The following is a 25852-nucleotide window of genomic DNA, read 5'->3' as shown; positions in this document are numbered from 1 at the left end:
CATGCCAACATGGTCAAGATGTTCAGTTGTTGTTCAGAATGGGGAATAAATGTGATCTGTGTGACTTTGACCGCGGAATAATTGTTGGTGCCAGACAGGGTGGTTTGAGTATCTCAGAAACTGCAGATCTCCTGGGATTTTCACGCACAACAGTCTCTAGAGTCTGCAGAGAATGGTGCAAAAAATAAAAACATCCAGTGAGCAGCAGTTCTGCGGGCAAAAACCTGTTGTTAATGAGAGAGGTCAGAGGAGAGGGGCCAGACTAGTCGAAGCTGACAGGAAGGTGACAGTCACGCAAATAACCACGCATTACAACAGTGGTATGGCTGGCAGCCCCTAAGGGCGATCAGTTATCTCTAGTGTCAACCAGGGGTTCAGTCAAGCAGGCTCATATGGTGTCACTACTTACCAGTGACCCCTGCTGGTCAGCTGAAGGCCTGCATGTTAAGTCATTACATCACATTATTGGCATTTGGCAGACGCTCTTATCCAGAGCGACGTACGACAAAAGTGTCTTCTGACCTGTTTCTGTGAGAGGTTGCAGTGTGATCAGAAGCAGTGGCTGACACCACATGCTTAGGAGAGTAACAACACGCTTTGTGACATTTAAAAAATTAGGTATCATTAGTAAAGGGACTTTTATGCTTTTTCGCACAATATATTAATGTAAATTATAACATTAATAATAATATAAACAAATAATTAGGTTGACATAACAGCAAATAATTCTGTGTAAAACTCAATATTGATAGTCATTTTATTCTTGGTATTCTTGGTCGCTTATATATTGTATATTGGACTCATATAAGTGGTTATAAGTTTGCTTAAATGGTAATGGAGTGCATTTATATAGTGCTTTTAGCCAAATTACTTTACAACTGATGCCACTCATTCACCCATTCACCCATTCACACACACACACACACACACACACACACACACTCACACACCAATGGCGACTGGCTGCCATGCCTGGGTGCCAAGGCACCAATCAGTTCTTTAGAGGATGATAGAAACAGTGAGGGTCAAAAGTAGCCTAAAAGTCTCAAACAGATTCCGCTTGCATCGGTACCACTACTCTCCTTGGTAGCTAACCCTTGGGCCTGTTGCTCAACTTAAATTTCGGAATAACGGGGCACCTGGTCTGTAAGTCTTTTAATCAAACTTTGAACACTAATAAACTGCAAACTTATTTAGCATTTTGAGCCTACCAATTCATTCTATGCTTCCAGAATATCAAGAACATCAAAGTGTTCCTTCAGGAACGGGACCTGTGGAAGAAGTTCCACGAGGCTGGGACTGAGATGATCATCACCAAAGCTGGAAGGTGAGGAACAGAATCGCTATTATCGCCCTGTGTCCTCAATTCCTTCAGCTCTACACCGTATTTCTCTCAATATAAGGGACATTCAATTGAAATGGAATATTTATGTTAAATATACACTCACCGAGCACTTTATTAGGAACATTTGTACTTTATTACGCCTACTTATTCATGAGATTATCTAATCAGCCAATTGTCTGGCAGCAGTGCAACGCATACAATCATGTAGGTACGGGTCAGGACCTTCAGTTAATGTTCACATCAACCATCAGAATGGGGAAGCAGTTCTGCAGACAGAAACGCCTTGTTAATGAGAGACGTCAGAAGAGAATGGCCAGACTGGTCAAAGCTGACAGGAAGGTGACAGTAATGCAAATAACCACACATTACAACAGTGGTATGCAGAAGAGCATCTCAGAACACACAACGCATCATAACTCTAAGCGGATAGGCTACAGCAGTAGAAGTCTAAAAAATAAGTCAAATAACTACTTAATAAAGTGCTCACTAAGTGTACATTCATGTTTTTGTCATCCAAGACACTTATATTATGCCAACAAAAAGTAAAATACTCCTGGGTCTCATGAGTGTTTCCCCTATAATATTTTCCAGGCTTGGTTGCCAGATTTAGACGTTTTAGAAGAAACCAGGCACCATTCAGTTTGTGTTTGTTAACTGGTGGAGGTGGGGGCAGCTTGAAACTTGATAAATATCTTGGGAGAGCTGGGGGGGGTGGGGTGCTTATGGAACCTATCGTGGACAGGGTGGAGGAGGGGACCTTCCAGAATGGACCAAAGTATTTGAAAACTGGACATTCTGGATGCTGGAAGGTATATTGGCGTGGTTGACTAGGAAGGATGGTGCAGCAGGCAGTCTGCAATTGATAATGGCATTAAAATTTCTGTTTGCTCTGGATAATCAAGACTTGGCCCAAAACAAAATGCTCACAGGAGAGGGTGGTTTAACATACTACATTTGTTGCATAGAGATAAGCCGTGTAATCTATGCCATTCTTATAGAGCCACTTTAACAATGTTACGAACTTAATTGACAAATAACCTTTTAAAGTAAATTCAATAAAAAAATATATTCGATCAAATTAAATGACATTAGATTACATTTAATTAAAGTGCCATGGAGGTGGGGAAATAGCGATTAAACTACCTGCTATTAAACTACGTCGCAGCTTTACCAAGGTTTACATACATTGTGCATTAATGCTAACAATCGTCTGACATTTGCCAAACATTACCACAACATGTACAGGGTTAGATTCGAGTAATAATAGAATCTTGTAGTAAGTAAGTTGCATTATGGGAAAATCGTAATTTTGGCACGCAAATTCGTCAAACTGATCGATCACAGCATCCTTATCCAATTTTCGCTATATGAGAGACAGTAGGCCCTCCGTGTAGCGCTAGATGGCTGGTTGATTATTTTAATATAGTTGATGCAATAATATTAAACTACGTTGGATTATGGAGTCATATTAGACCAAATCGATACAATGGTCATGAACACAATGTTACGTTAGGTTGTAGTGGCCTACTGACAGTGCAAACAACCACTGGCATTGCTATTCCAGAAAATATTAAATATCAGAAACTTACTTTCACTTCTGGAAGCAATGTAGAAGAGCAAATGAAGTTAAAACAATTAATATGTCTCCAGTCCGCTACACCTACGCGCTGTCGCTCCCCGCAGTTATCATCGCGAACAGCTTCAGTGGAAGATGTTGGCTCACATTTCGGGACAGCGCCGCGCGGAGGCTCCCAACCGCAAATAATTAATTAATTCATTTAAATTAATGTAGACGTTGCACGGCCATTATGGATTGCAAGAAGCCCGGCCTTTGTTGTTTCAAATGTTAGGTAGCCTACAGTTGGCATCAATATTGTAAGTCTCCCAAACCCAAATTTTGTGATTCGTTATCTTTTGGACACCTTAGCAAGTGATGGCTCAGTGATTCAAAACACAATACCTTTCCATTTCATATCGTCTGATTTGAACGGGCCTCATCTTTAAAATGTTTTTTTTTCCAGATGTATATGGAAAGCGCAGCACAATCGATGCAGTGTGATTCTTCAGTTAACTGAAGTCATGCATCCAGTATTATGACATAGACCCCATAGACATGTGAGGAAACACTTTACACTTTATTTTGTGTGTCCACTGTTCACACTCAACTTGATATTAAGTGAATATTAATTCAGTGGCAAATTAAAGTAACAACTCTTTGAGACTCTGTTTATACTCAGAATGTCTTGTTGACGATCAATAGATTGCTCTTTTTAATTGTGTCATATGAGGATGAAATGTGGGTAAACATTGATAGTCATGTTGATAGTCGTGTAATATTTAGTTGACTTTATTTGAGATTGACTTAAAATTACAGGAAATGTCCACAGAAAAGCTATGTACGTGCTGTAGATAGGAAGTTAACATATTTGGTGTTGAACTGATGTCTGCACACTTAGTTAATACTCTGTTGAGTATCAATAGAGTGTTTCTTGGAAAAGAGTTTGTGGAAAACCACTGACATGCAATTGACTTTAAATTAACACTCAATTGATATTCAGTTGATATCACTGAAGTTGATGCAGTTGATATCTACACTGGACGCAATAAAGTATAACCAATTTGGGGTAGCATATTTCTGCATGTATAAATATATATTTTCAACAAAATAAATTAGACTGAACACAACCCTGAATTTCGCTGCAGCGTTTTTGTGTATTTGCATGCAATCTTAGCTTTAATATATTCAAAATATGTGCACAGACAACGTTCATATAGTACGTCTGGGTGGTTACTGCTTTAAGGTCCTTTTAGCAATAATAATTTTCCACACCAGATATTTATTAGGGCTGTCTAGCTGCAGGAGTAATTTATATTTTAGAGACAAGCACAAAAAAGCTAAATAGCAAGTTCAATTTAAAAATAAACTATTAGGTGAAATTATAAACATCATACCACATACAGAGACATGAGTAAATTTGGCCATATAGTATATGAATAAATAAAAGGACAACACCCAGGTTGTGCCATTACCACAGTGCAAATTATAGCAAAGTCCATTTAGTGATATGTAATTCTCCAGTGGTGCTGATTGACGGTTTGGGAGGGGGTGAACTTACATGTTAACAATGTGTACCATTATAACTAAGGAGCATGGTACATACAGTGTGCTCGATTAGAATGTTCACACAGCAAATTTATTAATATTAAATCAACTATCAGTGTTAAATCAACCAATATGGACATGTACTCTATTAAGAGTTTATTTTATACGGAAGATAATGTTGTGCAGAGACTAATGTACAGAGCACAGAGAAGAATATGTGTATGTTCCTCTTGAATCATATGACATACAGTGAGCTCCTCGATATTTCAGACAAAGACATTCGGTCGGGTCCAGAATTGTTGGTACCCTTGATGAATATGCACAAAAATGCTGTAAAAAGTATTACATTTTTCAAGTAAGAAAATATGAGTCTTTTCCAATAATTTGTGATAAGGTCAGAAAACACATTTGAAAGGATTGTTGATCATTCCAGAATGGAGACCTTTTCAAGATGATTGATATGGTTGGGTTTGCACTTATGGACTCTTTAGTTCAGAGCAAAGGTTTTTGATGTGATTTAAGTCTGGTGACTGAGATGGCCATTGCAGAAGATTCATATTGTTTTCACTTAACCATTCCTGTGTGGATTTTGATGTATGTTTAGGGTCATTGTCCTACTGGAAAATCCTGTAGGACCTATTACCAAGTCTCATCTTCCGAACAGAGACAACCAGATTTTCCACTAAAATTTCCCGGTACTTTGTTGAATTAATTGTGCCATTGATCTTAAATGGTGCCCCTGGATCACTGGCAGCAAAATATCTCAAAACATCAATGACCCACCACCATATTTGATATTTGATAAGGTATGAGGTGCTTCTCCTTGTATGCTTTTCTCCTTTACCACTAAACATGTTGATGGCATGGATAGCTAAAAAGTTACATTTTCGTATCATACCTGACAATAACTTTCTTCCAGTCATAAATCCAGTGACAGTTGGGGAACTCCAGGTTTTGTTTATTGTGTACAGTAAGGGCTTTCTTCCTGCCACCTTTCCAAAGAGTATGTTGCAGCTGGCATCTTATGGTTCTTTTTGAGACTTGGTGACCCCAAGATGCAATCAATCGTTGCAGTTCTTAAACTGTGATCCTTGGGTTCTTTATGGCCTCCCTCACCATCCGCGGGGACAACAGCAAGACACCAAACCCCCAAATACGCATCAATTGTACAGCGCTTTATTGGATAAAGGCGCTATAAAAATGCCAACCATTTACCATTTAACATGGACGTTCCTACTCTTCCTGGCAAGAATTTGTTACAAATGTTTTAGGGGGTTCAACGTCACTTTGAAAAGGCATTACAGAACTTTATATACATAGCCCCCCACCCCCATCCCCATTCCAGGGAAAAATGCCTTTTCACATGTTTCTGATTTCTCAGGTGCAATTGCTTCCTTGCAGGTGCAGGTATAAGAGAGATTTTTATATTTAGTAAGTTGATAAGTTAGTCTGGCATTCTAGGCTTTTGATTGGCTTTGGAATCTGTTACTGGCATTTTTTAACATGAGGACCAAAGTTGTGACAGTTACAGTTAGCTGCAGTAGCGTAGTGGTGGTGACCCTGGTCAAGACAGCAAGACAATGATCCCAAACATACTGCTAAAGCAACAACGTTTTTCCAAGCCAAATACTGGAAAATTCTTGGCTGGCCATGTCATTCGCCCAATTGGAATCCAATTGAACATGCGTTTCATAGTCCGAAGAGAAAACTTGAGGCAAATAGCCCCCAAAACAAGTTGGAGCTGAGCATGGCTGCAGTACATCCTTGGCAGGGCATCACCAGAGAAGATAAGTACCTGGTGATGTCACAGACTTTTGTTCACAGACACAAAAAAATACTACTTTAATTTACATAACATTAATATGTCCCCAAACTTATGGTGCCCTAAAATGGGGGCTATGTATAAAAAGTGCTGTAATTTCTACATAGTAAAACACAAATGAATAAAATCAAGAAAGAAATGTCTTTGTCCCAAACATTATGGGGTTCACTGTAAATATGTTGCTAAACAGAACAAGCATTCTCACAGTTTACTGAATATGCATGCAAACAATGTTTAGGTGGTCCACTGACAGGTAGAGAAGCCGGTGAGTGTTATTAATATGTTAAATAGTTAAATTATGTTTTTTAAATTGAATAAATAGTTAAATACTAGCTCATACTACTATGTACTATGTATTATGTGCAGATATACAGCTAAACAGGATACCCATTACCCTATTATAACATATCTTTGCAAAATGCTCAAATGTTAAAGGTGGAACAAAGAAATCTCAGTAGAAACATATGAAAAATAGTCAGGGATTACTGAGTGCTCTGTGACCTGACGGAGGATGAGTGAATGTCTCTCTGGTCTGGAGGGCGGGGGGTGTTGGAGCAGAAAGCCCCACTCCGGGGTTGGGGCGGGGTGGGTTTTGAGCAGCAGAGGAGGGGTGCAGCTGGGTGCGCAGAACCCTGGGAGAACTCCCTCTGAACCTGGCCCGGTTGTTCGCTGGGCCACGGCCCCGGCGTAAGCCAGCACTACAAAGCCGGCGGCTCGTCAGGGGGAGACGCGGCGGGCTGATTAGAGGCGAGCAGCGCCCCTGGATCAGCGGCGGGCCTGACGGCTCCCGTCAGCCTCAGGGGCCTTTTGATCTGGTGGGGCTGGTGTTTCCCAGAGATCAGCATGACTCACCGGGGAGAACTAAGAGAAGCAGCTGGCACCGCGTACGTGCTGACACTGATATGATACACTCTCCCTGCTCCCATTTCTCTCTCCCCCGCTCTTTTACAAACACGCATGCACGGACACGTACACACACACACACACACACACACACACACACACACAGTCCTGGATAGCATTCCTGTAGCGAAATTGTAGAAGTGCTTACTCTGAGGTAGTATTAACCACATGTAAGTTACAGTGCAGAATCTGAACAATTCCCAAGCGCACCCTCGATGGTGTCATTACGCATGTCAGTTGGTGTTTAAATTCTGCATTAATTCTGTGCATCTTAATAGATGGCAACCTGCAATTGATTTAAGCTGGTGGATCCCCCCCCAACTCCAGCGACTAAGTTTGGGATATGTGGTAAAGGAATTGCTAGAAAACTAGAAGGTGGCAAGGAGGGAGCTCACAGTGGTATACTGTACGATGACAGGTAGCAGGGAAGACTGAACTGTGCCCTTGGCTGGGTAGGCCACCACTAGGGTCTTGGGTTTGAATGCGAGCCACAACCAGCGGCAAATGGAAGACAGCAAGAGACACAGCTGAGAGTAGACTGAACACAGAGACTTAAAGTGTGCGTGGAATAGATAGACATTTTTAAGCTCTGGAGCAAGAATTAGCAGGAATGAGCCACTCATATGTTCTGTTGGCGTGTCATTCAGGGTGAAACTTAAGTTCTGTCGAATGGGGTGGTGATTGAACAACTCTTAAAACAGTTGCTTTTTCGTTTGTGCCTGAATGGTTCCGTGTGATTTTTTTACTGAGCCCCATGTGTTAGCAACATCCCAAATAGTTATACATAAGAACGTTGGATTTTTGAGTCAATCGTGGTTTATTTTGTGACGTTGATTGATATTTTCCTGAACTGTGAAGGTCTTGCTTTTTTTATGAAGTGAACTAACTTGAACTCTTCTGCCAATTTCCATCTATTTATCGAAAGGAAAACCCTTTGAGACGAAAACATTTTGAATCGAGAGTCACGCTTCTTTCTATCGGGCATGTTTCAGAGAGGACACTGTTTGGCTGGGAGGTGGAGCAGGTCTGTCTTGAAAACGTGTTACACGTGTGAAGGAAAGTCGCTACTGCTCCCCTGCCACTTGTGTGGCAGCTAACTCAGACAGACAGATTGGAGCTGGGGAAGGATGAGGCCCGGAGAAGGCCTATTAGACATGCCATGTGATCCACTGCAGCCACTGCCCGTTACAGCAGTCGCAAGGAGCAGGATTCCATCCACACAGCCGCATGAATCATTACGGAGATGATATTTCACGGCTAAGTCAAGATCGTCTTTGATTGATTGACACTGTCTTCTAAACAGGCCTTCTCTGTGGGGAAGAAAGGAAAAGTTTCAGTCATGAGAATCAAAGCCTGTTCCCTTCATTATTATTTGTTTTAGTTGCCCTGCTATAGAGTTCAGCTATACCAGTTTGAGCATCTTGAAAGTTGAGCTGGTCAAGTTGGTCTTCAGCTGTTCTAGCTGGGTATGAAGTGGTAAACCTGCTATTGCTGGTAGCTTGTCCGAGCTGGTGAACCTGCTACCAGCTGTTTCAAAAGATGGTGAGCTGGTCAAACCATGTCAAGCTTTGAATTGGTCTTAACTAAACCATGATGAACTGGGAGCTGTTCTGAACTGGTCAACTGGCTACCAGCTGTTTCAAAACCTAGCTTGAGTTGTTTCAGCAGGGTAGCCATGATAACGGCTGGGCAAACAATATCTGCTAACAAATTATGGTATTAGCAGTTTAGCAGTTTTAATCTGTTTACTGTGGAAAAAAAACCCAGATGTTGTTTGTAGGCAGTATTTCTTCCCCACAAATGAAGCAGGTGGGCTTATGGACATCCTAAGATTAAATGGCATTCCCGCTTAAGAATGACACCAGGAGTGATTGTGAGAAGATTTTGAGTCTTGGACAGGTCTCTCATGGGGTATTAGATGTAATGCGATTCTGGCTAGCACTTCAGGTTTGCCTTTCATGAAAGGGAAGACCTTTGAAGCGCCCCGCCACAAAGTGGATACAGAGCAAAGTGCTTGACCAGAATCCTTCAACTCCACTGTCATCTCTCTTAAGTATGTAGCTGGTCATAAATGAACATATGGCGCGCTCACGTGTTGCCGAAGGGGGCACCAGATAAACCGGGGATCTGTGACGGCACACTTAGAGAGCGATGACGTGTCTATTGTATAAAGTGCAGCCCAATCTGAGGTCCTATTAAAAAGCACTTAAGTTTTAAAAGGGCACCAATTCCCTCAGAAGCTTGCTTTGATGCCAATAGGATGAAAAAAGACAGCCATGTTTGGGAAGAGGTCACGGAAGGCAGTGCCATTGATGTGTTTTATGGTCTTGTCTGCTACATTAGCATATTCTGTCTGTCATCTTGGCCTTCCTCATGCACAAGATCAGTGACAGTCCCATATTTTACAGTGCCAGGATTTCAGAACCGTCAGTGGAAGGAGTTCATCACCAAAAATTATTGTTATGTCCTGTGTGTAAAACAAAATCAGAACCAGACCTGAGCTACAGTATGTTTGAGATGTTGCAGATCCTTGCATCAAGCTAACCTTCCTTTATCCATAACTGAGTAATGCAGTCATACCAGTGTCTTGTCTTTTCTCTTAGTTATGTTCATTAATTTCAGTGATTAAATGACGTATGATACAGAATATGAAAACGAGCAGACGAACAAAGCACACTCAAATTCGTAATTCATCCCTCAAATTAATCTTTTTCTTAAGAAAAGAGACATGCTTCATTCAACATGTGCAGCCACCTCCATCTGCCACCTGCTTTTAATAGGCTACAGTACAACACAATGGTGTTGGTGGACAAAGATGGAGGAACCAAGCAATCTAAAAGTGGTCGATCTGAAATGCTGTGCCATTAAAGATGTATAATGACGTAAGCGAACAATTCAGGTTGGACTCATTCATTTATTTAATTAAAGAGGATGAATTGCTGAAGACAAATTATTGGAGCAGTGCTTGCCTTTGTCCAGAGATAAAATGTTTGAAAAAAGGCCACTCATTTATTATAAGGGCCTTGAATATCAAGAGCAATAGCAAGCCAAGTCTTGCTGGATAGCATGCAAAACTAGAAGGGTTAAGAAACTCCTTTTTGAGATAATAAATTACTATTAATAAGTTGAGAGTTTAATTGAACATCATTTCAATAAACATGGTTCAGGTCTTTTATGAATGTAGCTACTGAGTTCTCTTGATTTTGAACCAGTGTATTAAAAGCAAAAGTCTGAAATAAGAAAAAAATCCTACAGCAAAGAGTTACTAGGTTTATAGACTTCATATAAATTATATAAAACATAATAACGCTTAAGGAGAAGTTCCCACACTGAGGCGGATAACACATTTCTTGGTCAGAATACATATGCATAATTGTATTAAAAGACTGCCTTTCACTAAATATTTATTGTGTTCACTACAGGCGGCTGTTCCCCAGCTACAAGGTGAAGTTGACAGGGATGGACCCCAAAACCAAGTACATCCTACTGGTTGATGTTGTCCCTGCCGACGACCACCGCTACAAGTTCTGTGACAACAAATGGTGAGACCAATAAAGAAGGAGTTGATTGTCTCCACTCTGTTGCCATCCTTAGTGTGTTGGTCTCTCATGAATCAATTATTAACAATCGTGCAAAAACACTGAGCGACATGGCTCAGGCAGTAAGAGCAGTCGTCTGGCAGTCGGAGGGTTGCCGATTCGATCCCCCGCCCGGGCTGTGTCGAAGTGTCCCTGAGCAAGACACCTAACCCCCAAATGCTCCTGACGAGCTGGTCGGCGCCTTGCATGGCAGCCAATTGCCGTCGGTGTGTGAGTGTGTGTATGAATGGGTGAATGAGAAGCATCAATTGTGCAGTGCTTTGGATAAAGGCGCTATATAAATGTTTACCATTTACCATTTACTTGATCTAAATTCTTCCCACCCTTTCACCCCAGCACCCTCTCCTTCAGAAAGCACTTTGGCCTGAAGCTGATTTCTTACTCCACAGTCTTTAAAGGCTGAAATATACACTCAGTGAGCTCTTTATTAGGTATATTTTAGTCTTCTGCTGCTGTAGCCTATCCACTTAGAGGTTTGACGCGCTGTGTGTTCAGAGATGCTCTTCTGCATACCATGGTTATTTGTGTCAGCTTCAACCAGTCTGACCCTTCTCCTCTGACCTCTCTCATAAACAACGCGTTTGTAATTTTCAAAGGAGACCTGAATTGCACAATGTAAATAAAATAGGAGGGTGGAAGTAAACATATTTCCTTGATAATAACATTGTCCACATGTGGCAACATTTCAAAGCTAAGTATATAACGGTTGTCAACCGCTCAGATAAAGACAGCATGCTGAATTATTGTGTCTTTAGCTTGGTCTTCATTGACTACAGACCATTCGTAAATGGACCTAAAAGTAATATCTGTACGTTAAAATGTTAAATAACATTAACCAATTGCTATATTTGGGATAACTGTATTTGATAATTTGCCACAGTATGGATGAATCAATAAAAAATATATACCTTATTTTTAAAAAATAACATGAATTTATTTTCTGCAGTCTTGCAATTGCTTAAAAACTAAACCAAAATATGACCCAGTTTTCCTCCCAATAGCTGGCATGGAAAAAATGAGTGTGCCGTGTTCGTTTGAGGGACGAGTGGCCCATTTGTAGGGATTAGGTAAAGTACTGGAGCTCCTGTGATGAATTATAAATAGAACACAGCTACAGATTCATTAGGAGGTGGAAAATGTGTATATACTGTGAGTCTAAGTATGCATATGTGTAGTCGTATGCCACTTGAAAGTCTCCACAGCCACAGAGAGAGAAAGGGGCAACTCTGGCTTCGTTAGCTGCTTAGCACGGCAGAGCTAATTATCGTAGCAGCATGTCAGAAATGAGGATGCATTGTTATGGGGGTGGGAGTAATTAGTAAGATGTCACAGCTGACTAATAGATAAAAACGAAACACTGGCACTACCCCCCCCCCCCCCCCCCCCAAAAAAATAAAAGGGGAAAGAACCCAATAAAATACCCAAGACCTCATGAGAACTTAACATTTCGTGGCCATATTTCCAGATGTGTGGGATGGCCTGGAATCTCGACGTTTGCCAGCATCGGGATCTGGAGTTCCTCAGCGACACCTCTGAAGCACATGCTTAAATGTAGTGTTATGGTCAGAGCTGCCTTCCCTCAAACCTTGGGAATCATTCCCACAATGCGAGCGAGACAGCGCCCGTGCTCACTATCCGTCATTAGCGTGCGTGTACTCCACATGAAAGGGCTCCTCACGGCAGCCGAGGCTCACTGGCCCTGCGCTGCAGTGGCGTGACGGTGAAAATGCCCATCTGCTCGGACCTGACTCTAGTGATGTTGAAATGCTGACTGTGTTTCTGTGTGTGTGTGTGTGTGGGTTTGTGTGTGTGTCAGTGGTGGTGGGAAATAAGGTGCGTAATGCAGCGCTGAGTGGTCATTAATGTGGGCCTGCATTAGCGAGTTGCTAGGTAACCCGGTAAGGGCACTGATGAGCAGCCTGTAGTGATGAGCTCCGGCAGATAGAGCGGTGATGAGCAGTCTGTAGTGATGAGCTCCAGTAGATCAGTGATAAGCAGTCTGTAGTGATGAGCTCCAGTAGAGCAGTGATGATCAGTCTGTAGTGATGAGCTCCAGCAGATAGAGCGGTGATGATCAGTCTGTAGTGATGAGCTCCAGCAGATAGAGCAGTGATGATCAGTCTGTAGTGATGAGCTCCAGTAGATCAGTGATAAGCAGTCTGTAGTGATGAGCTCCAGTAGAACAGTGATGATCAGTCTGCAGTGATGAGCTCCAGCAGATAGAGCAGTGATGATCAGTCTGTAGTGATGAGCTCCAGCAGATAGAGCAGTGATGAGCAGCCTGTAGTGATGAGCTCCAGTAGAACAGTGATGATCAGTCTGTAGTGATGAGCTCCAGTAGATCAGTGATAAGCAGTCTGTAGTGATGAGCTCCAGCAGATAGAGCAGTGATGATCAGTCTGTAGTGATGAGCTCCAGCAGATAGAGCAGTGATGAGCAGTCTGTAGTGATGAGCTCCAGTAGAACAGTGATGATCAGTCTGTAGTGATGAGCTCCAGCAGATAGAGCAGTGATGAGCAGTCTGTAGTGATGAGCTCCAGTAGAGCAGTGATGAGCAGTCTGTAGTGATGAGCTCCAGCAGATAGAGCAGTGATGAGCAGTCTGTAGTGATGAGCTCCAGTAGAGCATTGATGAGCAGTCTGTAGTGATGAGCTCCAGTAGATCAGTGATGAGCAGTCTGTAGTGATGAGCTCCAGTAGATAGAGCAGTGATGAACAGTCCTTAGTGATGAGCTTGAGTGTGGAGGGTAGTGTTGCTGACGGCCCCCTCTGCTCTCTCTCCAGGGTACCAGCAGGGAAGGCAGAGCCAGCCATGCCCGGCCGGCTGTATGTCCACCCAGACTCACCTGCCACCGGGGCCCACTGGATGCGTCAACTGGTCTCCTTCCAAAAACTGAAGCTCACCAACAATCACTTGGACCCGTTTGGGCACGTAAGTCTTCCGCACCCAAACACACAATGACCATAGGCTGCACTAAGACAGCCAAACTGCAAACCTTAGATCCATGTTGGGTAGCCAGTAGTCATGAGTTGTTGTCAAGACCAGTCCAGATTCAGATCCAGACCAAGACTTTTGGTACCCATGCTCAGATCCAGATTTTTGTCATCTTGAGTAGTCTCATGAGCAAGACCATGAGACCGAGACTTCATCTCTGGTAGCCAGGGTAGGAAACCCTATAATGTTTTTCTACCTGAGAAAATGTAGGTGCCATTTTCAGCAGGAGGGCTATCAGCACATACACCACCATACCCACACCCAAACAAATATGCTAACATCTCCATACACATACACACACATACACCCATGTAAACACCCATAAACAAAGGCATATTGTAAAGGTATAAACTGATACTTATAAAAAATACACTCACACACTCGCACAAACAATCTCTGTGTGAGTGTGTGAAGGCATTTTTTTAAATGTGCTCCAGGCTCACAGAGCTCCATTAGCTGTTCCTCACCCAACCAGCCCTGCTCTCTCCAGGACCAGCCCTGGCCCATAACAGGCCCATCACAACCTGGAAACCAAATCCCAATGGAAACAGGGGCTGAACAAACAAACATACGGCTGAGATGAATGTAATGACCTGTCCGGGCTAAATGACTCACTGTGGCCCTCTCAAAACTCCAGTGTTCATTTGCCCTGACCTGTGCCGGGGTTAAGCACGGCACACAGTCGCTTCTGTCCGTAACGCCACTCACTCCACTGGAGCGGGGCCGACATATAACCCACACCTGCCACTTGGTAAGGCCATTATGGGCTCTAACGTGAGCGAAGGATCAGGAGAGAGGGAGCGGTGACCTGCACTACAAATGTAAAGTGTCATCCGCGAAAGTATCGCAGGCTACAACAGGCTCTGACTGTGAATTGTTATGGTTTGCTAAATTCCTGTGTTACAACTTTTGTGAGAGGCTTCAGAGTAGGGCTTGTGGTTATGGCAGTGAGCTCACTCGATATGACGTATCGCTACAAGAGAGAGAGTGAGAGATAGATTGAGACAGAGAGAGTTCTGAAACACCTTTATTGAGATTTTATATATTTTTTGAGAATTATAGAACTTAAAAACAAAAGCCAAGCAAGAGGAAAAGCTCTTGGAGCAGCCACTAAATGCATTTCTATGCCCATTTATTTATAGGGAAGGTTAAACAGACTTTAAACCGCACTTACTGTGATTGTGCTGCCCGTGGCCTAATGACCTCTCGGTGACCCCAGCTCGTCACATCTGGTATAGCACCATTCACTGTGAAGGAAAATGCAAAATGTCCATGAGGCACAACGCAGGGAAGTGATCTGGAGAAATTAAAACAACAACAGTATAGCATATTTAAAGAAGCTCCTGACAAATTACTGTAGATTATTTATGAATTAACAAAGCAAGAAACAAGGGATACATAGAATCAGTATGTACAAATTATATACACAAATGTTCATATCAAAAATAATCATGTATAAAAAGAAACAAATATGAGAAAATATCTATGAGTTGGATAGGCCATGTAAAACAGCTGAATATCAAAACAAAAAGAAAATAAATTTTAAAATGTGTTTTTTAGTTTTAGTTTACTGTACAGTAGTAATAAAAACAATAAAAGAACAAAAGAGGCTAAACTAACTGCATACATTTTGATCTATTTTATCTTTAAAAGCTAGATGATACAAACAGGACAAGAGCAAATGCCAATGAAAGATAAACAAAATCATTGCAAAATCCCACAGTAATGATGATGCCTGTGCTCAAATTAATGACAGTAAGAGCTTGGTTCATTTGTTCCTGAACTCATTAGTGACTCACTGTTTATTCACAAAACAGTACATTGTTTCACCAAACAAGTCACATCAACTAGAAATGTATAGCCGTTTAACCTGGCTAAAAACCAATACTAGAGCAGGGAATAAGTGAAGTTACAATGAAATTAGTGTCAACATCTATAAACCCAATAAACTCAAGAACGAGGCATGTTTCTCATTTTGAAAATGAAAATAACTAATGAATCAATGTAATATCTGAACACATATTTAACAAATATTTTGTGTAAAAACCAAGTAAAGTAAAGTAATGGCAGACAGCAGCTTGTTTCTCTACTCTCTATTTTGTAATGGTGTTGGTGATCCTAAAACAGGCAAAGCCATTGTAAACAAGGACAGCAAAATGGTTCCAATATTCCATTCCTAAAATAAATGTTAAAACCTCCCTTATAAAATCACACATTAGACCTCCAATAAGTGCAAAGTCTCATATTTGTGCAATAATTGTTGCACATTCAGTAAGGAAGTTTATTTTATTAAAACAAACAAAAGACAAGAGGTCTTGCATAAGGACATTGCTTCATCATTGTTGCTGCTCTTCACACTAGAGCCATGGCTTGTTCACTCCAGAGGCCTGACCTGGCAAATTGAGGCAACAATCTTAGGGGGCGAAAAACCGACTCACATGACGGCAATTGTAGAGATTTTCCGGAACGTTTACGGGTTAAGGTGCGTGTGTGAGCGGGGCTCCAGCGCCGGGCGGGCAGACCCTGGGCCGGCCTGTCCGAAGACATCCCGTCAGTGGGCCGCTCATTAGGTCCATAGCCCTCCGAGCCGGCGGAGGGTCAGACTGTCAGGATTAGCGGAAGTCTCCGGAGATGATAAGGGCGTGTAATGAGGACGGACACGGGGAGGCGAGTTAAGCCTCGCCGACGCCCCTGTTCGCTGGGGGGCTCCCCGGCTGGCCAGGAGATACAGGCACTAATGGAGGCAGCCCGTAAAAACCCCCCGGCTCACCCCGACCGCGAGAGCAGCTCACCGTCGCCCAGTCAGGACGTGTCTAGCATTATGAGTGGCTTATTCAGCCGGGCCATTCTGAGGCTGGGGCCCTGCATCAAATTCACTGGTAACCTCCTGAGACCCAGGACTTTTTTTTTTCCACATAATACTTTGACATAACAGTTTGACACAAATTGTGTTTTGGATGACAATTACACAAAATGTACAGATTACTTAAACTAAAGTTACAGTGAAAATACTTTTAAAAATGTAATGTTATGTTAAGAGAAATACTGTATAGAGGACAGGGTAGCCAAAAAACTGTATGTCCCTATTTGAGGACGCAGGGTTTCGGGAGTTTAAGGGCACCACGCGTAATGGCTCATAAACGGGGAGCCGTCCCATGTGCCACGAGGAGTGCAAGGGCACCAGCATGGGCACCTCCACCACTGCTGGAGAGAGGAGCACACAGCGAGCGTAGAGCCTGCAGCCATGGCGACCAGTCATTACATTACATTACATTAATGGCATTTGGCAGACGCTCTTATCCAGAGCGACGTACAGTTGATTAGACTAAGCAGGAGACAATCCTCCCCTGGAGCAATGCAGGGTTAAAGGCCTTGCTCAAGGGCCCAACAGCTGTGCGGATCTTATTGTGGCTACACCGGGATTAGAACCACCGACCTTGCGTGTCCCAGTCATTTACCTTAACCACTATGCTATAGGCCGTCCCGTAACAGTGCAGTGGGGAGGGCCAGGGTGCAGGCAGTGGCTGGTGAAGATGCAGACATGGGGGGTGTGGGGTGGGGGGGGGGCAATTGCTGGTGGCCTGTGTGACTGCAGACCTTGGGGGTCTTTACATTCCCGACATTCCGGTGATTAGGCACCCCCCCACCCCACCCCCACCCCCCCCACCCCACCCCCACCCCCCCTGCGCACCCAGAGTCTGCTCAGCAGCAGTAGAATGAGATTATCCCTAGATACTACTTCCTATGGGCCACATTCAGAATTTCATATAAACGTGTATCAAACATCTATCTTGCTCTTACACAAACACAAATGTGATTGCCACAGTTCAGTACATCCAGTTGAAATAATTCCTTCAATTATTATTTTATATGGATGAAATGATATACAATCAGTTCCAGAGGTATTGGCACCATTGATACAAAAATTAAGATGAAAGGCTGCATCCAATAAACTATTCAGATAATCATATACACTCACAATGTTTTAGACTTATTCTGTCTTCTGCTGCTGCAGCCTATCCACTTAGAGATTTGATGCATTGTGTGTTCAGAGATGCTCTTCTGTATACCGCTGTTATAATGCGTGATTATTTGTGTCACTGTCAGCCTCGACCAGACTGGCCCCTCTCCCCTGATCCACAGAGCTGCTGCTCACTGGATGTTTTTTGTTTTTCCACACCATTCTTTGCAAACTCTAGAGACTGTTGTGCATGAGACACTCAAACCACCCTCTCTGGCACCAACAATCATTCCATGGTCAAAGTCACTTTGATCAAATTTTCTCCGTCTTCTGACATTTGGTCTGAACGACAGCTGAACCTCTTGACCACGTCAGCATACTTTTATGCATTTAGTTGCCACATGATTGGCTGATTAAATATTTGGATTGACAAGCTGGTATACAGGTCTACCAAATAAATTGCTCACTGAGTGTATATGTTTTGTTCAAACATATCGGAAAATGATATACTTTTATTTCAATACATTTATTGTCATGTTTTAATGTTTTTTTAAATCAAGTAATCTATTTATTTTCTGAAAACTACTGGTTTTAAAATTATTGACACCTCTAACAATTACTATCAATAAAAGCAAACAAGATGAAATTGACAATGGAATTTGACTTGATTTAGTTAATCAGTCAAAAGGAAATATATTGTGTCATTCCATCACTTCCTGTATCACTAGAGTATAAAAACAAGCATACAAAATTCCTTTGTCATCCATCAGCATGGGAAAAGCCGAACTGTCAATTCAAAAGAGAAAAATGGTAATTGAACATATCAAGCCTGGTAATGTGCAGTTTTAAAGCATAAATGGTTAAACATGCCACTGTACTATAGCACTTTAAGCCAATAATAAGGCAATAATAATAAAAATGTAAGTATGGAAAGGTTGCAAACTTGCCAGGAAGAGGACATACTGTCAGTGTGAGGAACCCAAGTATCATGTTCTTAAGAATTGCAGAGATTGGTTGCATCTTGGGGTCATCAAGTCTCAAAGACAGCCATAAGATGCCACCTCCATTCCAACAAACTCTTTGGGCGGCACAAAGGAAGCCCTTACTGAGCACAATAAACAAAAAACAAGCATCTGGAGTTTGCCAAATGTCATTGGAAGTATGACTGGAAGAGAGTCCTATGAGATCAGATGAGACCAAAATTGAACTTTTTGGCTACATGCCCTATCTGCATGTTTGGAGGAAAACGAGGAATGCATTCAAGGAGAACCATCTCATTATCACTGTCAAATATGGAGGTGGGTCATTGATGTTTTGTTGGCAGTGAATTTCTAATCACACATACATTTTCACACGGATTTAATAAAATATTTCGAAATTAGGCCCAATCTGAGCGTGGATCTCAAGACTGGCAAATTATTATGAGATATACATTTTTTGAAAGTGGTGTAGGGTATCATTTGCCAACATTAGCTAATGGGTACTCATGACTCAGTGAAAAGAAGCATTCACAAGATATTATTTGCTCTTGAACAGTGCACAATCCCAATTTTATAACACTCCTGTTTGTGCAAAATGAAAAAAACAACAACCCACCTTCAAATGCATGAGATTATCAGGTTTGGGTGTAAACATGAGTCAGCCTCTAGATATTCATAGCACACACAAAGCAAGTCATTCAAGTCCATTTGCAGTCAAAACACACTCCTGCTGCCTTTATTTGCCACACTTTGCAGACTACCGCTAATTGCTCTACAAAAAACGGTATTTTCACAAGACACCTATTCAGACCCTAGACCACTCACCTCCTTAAGATGGTAGCTTACAGTGCGAAAGGGTAACAAAAGGGAGGTGTCAGAAATAAACCTGCACGGAAAGGGGATAAAGAAATGGCTCCCCGCTGCATGGATCTGTGAAGCTGTGAGAGAGATGCAGCTTGACAGCATGTGGCCCTGCTCCTGCATCTCTGTAACAATGAGTATCGGAACGCATTACCTCAGGACTGCAGCCAGCCGACCACGCGAAGGTCACAGGTGTCATCGCCCGTCCCTCTCAGGCCCCGCCCACATCTGCGTCTGACACGGGGAGCGTTGCTGTGGTCCACCCTCTCTGGTCTGCTGAGCGTAGAGAGTGACTGGAGCCTGCAGGGGGTGGGGTTCAGTGGGTCTGCAAGCTCGGGGGGTGGGGCAGCGGGGTAGTGGGGAGGGGTGGGGGGATGTAGGGTGTTGCTCATTGTGGGTGACAAGCCAGAGAAACTGACCCTGCTGAACACACCCTCTACACAAATATTACTGAACACAGGAACATGCCCTGTACACACATCGTACTGAACACAGGAACATGAACTGTACACACATCTTACTGAACACAGGAACATGCCCTGTACGCACATCGTACTGAACACAGGAACGTGCCCTGTACACACATCTTACTGAACACAGGAACATGCCCTCTACCACAGGAAACATTATCTTACCCCAACACAGGAGTGCAGAACTCAGGGGGAATATTAATTCTACAGAGAGTAGAATTGGGTAAGTTGTCAAACTGTTCTTTTCTCCCAAATAGGAGGCACTGCCTCAAACAATTTTAAGCCATTTTCTGGGACTTCATGTTCTGAGGTCAATTTACAATAATCTCAGGGGAGGATAGTTTTCTTATTTTTCACCTTCAAAATAAAAAAGTTATTTGATGCAATAAAATTTGTAGGTACGAATGTTCAAAATTATATTTTTGTAATGACTAGATGAGAGATTAAAGAGTATTTTCATACTTTAAAAAAATGAAAAATCATTATGGTATTGTATAGTTAGCAACAAGGTGTCTTGCAATACTAATGATAGTATACATTGATTATTATATATACATATAGTTTAGGGCAGCAGACATACCCCTGGACTAGACAGGCTTTTAGTCTGACTATCAAAACGATGCTCCTACCCAAGACCAGGCAATTTATACTTGCAAGAAATGTAAATCTGATTCGGAAGAGTTAGGTTAGTCAGATATTCAGCAGACTACAGCTGCCACATGCCACAGTGTTCTGCTGTTGTTCATTTAAGAGATTATTAATGGGGGATAGGGGGTAAAGCTGGATGTCACTAGCGGTGGTCACAGTGGTTTGTCACTAGCAATAACGGGGGTACCTGCAATTGCACTTGGGGGGCCTTTGATGAAGTTATTTGACTGGTCCAGATGAAGTTATATTTGGTGTGACATTTCTAATAGAATACCAAATCATATTCACAAACACTTTATTAACATTTTATGTTCTTATTTGTTGAAAAATCCAATGTGACAACTTACCCACTGATGGGGCAAGTTGGTACAAGTGCACACTCTCTACTTAACTGTGTATAACTCTGAAGTAAGATACCAAAGATGTAACAAACACAAAATACATGCCTGAGACCTCATTCTTTCATTTGGTATTCATTCTACTGTGATGTATTGCACCCAAAAAATGAAATAAAGAGTGAAAAGTGTGACAATATGCCCCGCTCTCCCCTACATTGGAAACAGAGATGTTTCTGAGGGTCAGCACCAAGCTAATCTCTCTCTCTCTCTCTCTCTCTCTCTCCAGATCATCCTGAACTCCATGCACAAGTTCCAGCCGAGGCTACACATCATCAGGGCTGACGAGAACAACACCTTCGGCTCCAAGAACAACGCTTTCTGCACTCACATCTTCCACGAGACCGCCTTCATCTCCGTCACGTCCTACCAGAACCACAAGGTGGGTGCCCCTCCCTTCTCTTGCATGGGAGGCAGGAACTACGGCAGAATTCCTCACCATCGCTCTACGAAAAGGTCCATAATAACGCAATATATTCTATTAAATTCAAGTAACAGCAAAGAAAAGTGATTGAAAAAATAATTTCATTGATGTTGGCTGAGAATTCGATGCAGTCGGGCTCATGCTGATAGTGTGGCTGCTACACAGCTCATCACTCACATTCACTGTCAGGTGTTTATATCTCAGGCTAAATGACTGTGCATTGTTCAAGTGCTGTTGGAGTATGTTAGCTCAGTATTGAAAAGTTTGCACATTACTTTTTTTTCTGGAATGTCAGTTTTATTTTCCCCGTGTGTGCATTAGCATTATCACATTATCACGGAGTAGCACTAATAGGCTACTTAAAAAAAAAAGCCTACGGCAATCACAATGAGAATAGGCCACCATAAAAAGGAGATGGTTATGGTTAAATTTAGCACATTTAAAATGTGTTTCAACATTTAGGCATTTTTATATTTTTAAGCAATTAAACACTTAAACTCACACGCCTAGAAGGAACCCAGAAATCCAGCCGTTTGGGCTGGTGAGGTTTTTCATGGCTGTGAGTTCTGGCAGGTAAATCTGTTTCCATGCCGGTGGATTTCATTGTAGATCACCCAGCTGAAGATCGAAAACAACCCCTTCGCCAAGGGCTTCCGGGGCAGTGACGAGGGGGACCTGCGTATGACGCGTCTGCAGGGGTGCGTATGCCACTCTCCTCATGCTGCAGGGGTGCGTATGCGGCTCTCCTCACGCTGCAGGGGTGCGTATGCGACTCTCCTCATGCTGCAGGGGTGCGTATGCCACTCTCCTCATGCTGCAGGGGTGCGTATGCGACTCTCCTCATGCTGCAGGGGTGCGTATGCCACTCTCCTCATGCTGCAGGGGTGCGTATGCGACTCTCCTCATGCTGCAGGGGTGCGTATGCGACTCTCCTCATGCTGCAGGGGTGCGTATGAGACTCTCCTCATGCTGCAGGGGTGCGTATGCCACTCTCCTCATGCTGCAGGGGTGCGTATGCCACTCTCCTCATGCTGCAGGGGTGCGTATGCCACTCTCCTCATGCTGCAGGGGTGCGTATGAGACTCTCCTCATGCTGCAGGGGTGCGTACGCCACTCTCCTCATGCTGCAGGGGTGCGTATGCCACTCTCCTCATGCTGCAGGGGTGCGTACGCCACTCTCCTCATGCTGCAGGGGTGCGTATGCCACTCTCCTCATGCTGCAGGGGTGCGTATGCCACTCTCCTCATGCTGCAGGGGTGCGTATGCGACTCTCCTCATGCTGCAGGGGTGCGTATGAGACTCTCCTCATGCTGCAGGGGTGCGTATGACTCTCCTCATGCTGCAGGGGTGCGTATGCCACTCTCCTCATGCTGCAGGGGTGCGTATGCGACTCTCCTCATGCTGCAGGGGTGCGTATGCGACTCTCCTCACGCTGCAGGGGTGCGTATGCCACTCTCTTCATGCTGCAGGGGTGCGTATGCCACTCTCCTCATGCTGCAGGGGTGCGTATGCCACTCTCCTCATGCTGCAGGGGTGCGTATGCCACTCTCCTCATGCTGCAGGGGTGCGTATGCCACTCTCCTCATGCTGCAGGGGTGCGTATGCCATTCTCCTCATGCTGCAGGGGTGCGTATGCGACTCTCCTCATGCTACAGGGGTTATTACCTTCATCTAACCAGGAAGATTAGTTCTCATTTCCTCATTTTCTCATTTTATGGGGCGACATGGCTCAGGCAGTAAGAGCAGTCGTCTGGCAGTCGGAGGGTTGTGTCGAAGTGTCCCTGAGCAAGACACCTAACCCCCAAATGCTCCTGACGAGCTGGTCGGGGCCTTGCATGGCAGCCAATCGCCGTCGGTGTGTGAGTGTGTGTATGAATGGCTGAATGGAGAAGCATCAATTGTACAGCGCTTTGGATAAAGGCGCTATATAAATGCCTGCCATTTACCATTTCCAATAACAATCTGAGGTTGGGGCACAAGTCTTAATTCAACTTCAATTAGAGCTAACCAGCGGTGAAATTATTCTTAAAATACAGCTCTGATAATGCACTTTCGTGGTTTAAGCTGCTGTTTACTGGAAAGCAACGCAGCAAACACTGGAATGAGATAATCTCTTTTTCTCCCTCCCTATATCCCTCATCCTCTCTCTCTCCATCTCTCTCTCCTTCCCTGCATCTCTCTCATCCTCTTTCCCCCTTTCTCTCTCTCCATCTCTCTCTCTGTCTCTTCCTCCATCTCTCTCTCTCTCTGTAGGAAAGATTACCCCGTGGTCTCTAAGAGCATGGTCAGACCGAGGCTGGTCTCCTCACACAGACACCTGACGGGGAAGCTGTCAGGGCACCTACAGGCCCTTCCTCACTATCAGTATGAGGGCGTCAGTCCCGCGCCCAACACTGACTCACAGGAGCACCCCGAAAACCGATTCTCCTCCGGCAGAGAACCAGGCCTGCTTTACCACTGCTGCAAACACAGAGGTATGGCCCAAATTCCCACCCTGCCTTTAATAGGAGAGCTGTGTGTTACACATATTCTATGCTGAGTGAGCCAGCTGGGCTGACTATAGACCACAGACTGACCATTGAAAAAATGGTTAGGTCACCCACTGGGCTTATGAAAAGCACTTTGAAACCACAGAACTCAAGTTTACAGGTGCAATATTGTAACTTGAAGCTAGAGACTGCATAGTGTGGCTCCTCCGCTAAGTGTGTAAGAGTAATGTAATCTGTCCCTGATTTGTCCATGAAGTCTTGCTGTATAGTCCTAATCCACAATACACAAACTGGGGAGACATTCGATGAAGAATAAAAAACATTGATTGCAACTACATTTTCTTGTGGGAAAAAGTATTGACTCTGTATTTTGACCGCAATTGTTCCATTGATTTGACATTGCAAACAGGTCTCAATGACCTATACTGAAGCCAGTCGCGCTGGCACTATCTCTCAGCATGACCAGGAAATGAGCGTTAAAAGAGAAGCCGCTTGGCGCTGACACTTTTGCTACTTATTCTTGCAGATAGCAGCCGACACTTGGAGCTGGGGTGCAAACGGCCGTACCTGGACACAGTGCCACCTGCTGTCACAGAGGAGCGCTACTTCCGCTCCCCTCCCTCCTTCGAGCCCCCGCTGCTCTCCCACCCGTACTGCGGCGAGGCGCTGAGCTCCCGAGAGGCCTGCATGTACAGGGGCATGGAGGGGGAGCTGGGGGCGGCGGCCCCCGACGACCTGACGCCCCCTTCCCTGAACTGCAACGTGTGGGCGTCAGTGCAGCCCTGCCCCAGGTACCACGTGCAGACGGTGGAGGCCATGCCCTACCCGCCTTTCACCGCCCACTTCACCAGCCCTGGCTCGACCGCTGCCCCCACCGCCGTGCCCCAGATCCCTGCCTCCACCCAGTCCCCCACCCGGCCTGTCTACCGCCCAGGGGCCCCGTCCCCCGCCCCTTCCTCAACACCGGTCCCCAACCTACAGGACAGAGGCTCCCACCCTTCCGCCTACCCCAGGAATCCCGTACCCTCCCCGCTGCCCCACAGAGACTATCCGACAGTCCCCCTGCAAAACCCCCCCTCAGTTCGGGACCCTCACTACCTGCATCAGATGGGGCTGAGTTGCACGGGGGGACGCTGGACTGACAGCTAAGAGGGCGATCGGTGCACACGGCCCACTGTCCACCCCTCCCTGCACACGGAGGACTGATTTTGAGATGAGATCTACTTGATCGCTTTAAGGGCAAAAGTAAATCAATCAAGCAAAAAATAATGAATCCAGTTCCAGGTCCCAATATAGTCTGCCTTTCTCAATGTATTGCGACATGGTGGTGGAGGTACGAATGAAAATGGGTTTTTACTGAAGGGTTGACACCTTGGGTCATACAGTAATAAATACGACTACCTTTTTGCACTAAAAGTGTTGTACATACTTCCTGATTCTGTTAATTTCACTGTGATTATAGATGTGTGTTTCAAGATCAAACAAAAATAAGCACAAAGGCATTTCATGGACATGTTCAGTACATATAAACACATAATAGTCTTGTTTGATTGAATTGCATATGCCCTTAAAGTAGCCAGGTTAATTTTATTGTTATCTAGGAATGTTTGTCGACTGAAGTGCTGATCTTGATGAGTTGCACAATGTGTCATAATTGTATACTGACATTCAGCAAATTGCTTATGTATTTCTTTTGCTCTACAGTTTTGCATATGATGCCATGGGTCTATTAAAATACCTGCAGTATAAAATGTGATATACAGAGAAAATAGTTATCATACCTACCTGATATCGGAAATTCATGTTTATTAAAATGAAATTAAAGTGTGCAGATATATTTTGAGATATAATATGCATA

General features: G+C 43.7%; 1 protein-coding gene across 1 annotated transcript in view; it reads left to right on the top strand.

Moving 5' to 3' along the window:
• tbx4 (T-box transcription factor 4) overlaps positions 1-25143 on the top strand; it is a 29926-nt gene extending 4783 nt beyond the window's left edge. The window contains exons 3-9 of the mRNA XM_061247990.1: positions 1233-1327; positions 10596-10715; positions 13556-13703; positions 21311-21463; positions 22115-22203; positions 23759-23979; positions 24521-25143. Of these exons, the coding sequence (XP_061103974.1) occupies positions 1233-1327; positions 10596-10715; positions 13556-13703; positions 21311-21463; positions 22115-22203; positions 23759-23979; positions 24521-25143 (1449 nt within the window). The remainder of the gene's footprint in view (positions 1-1232; positions 1328-10595; positions 10716-13555; positions 13704-21310; positions 21464-22114; positions 22204-23758; positions 23980-24520) is intronic.
• The last annotated feature ends 709 nt before the right edge of the window (positions 25144-25852 follow it).

Source organism: Conger conger, chromosome 7 (genome assembly GCF_963514075.1).
Source record: "Conger conger chromosome 7, fConCon1.1, whole genome shotgun sequence".
NCBI classification, from domain to species: Eukaryota; Metazoa; Chordata; class Actinopteri; order Anguilliformes; family Congridae; genus Conger; species Conger conger.
The sequence above is the reverse complement of the archived record's forward strand: the minus strand, read 5'-3'. Positions and strand labels throughout refer to the sequence as shown.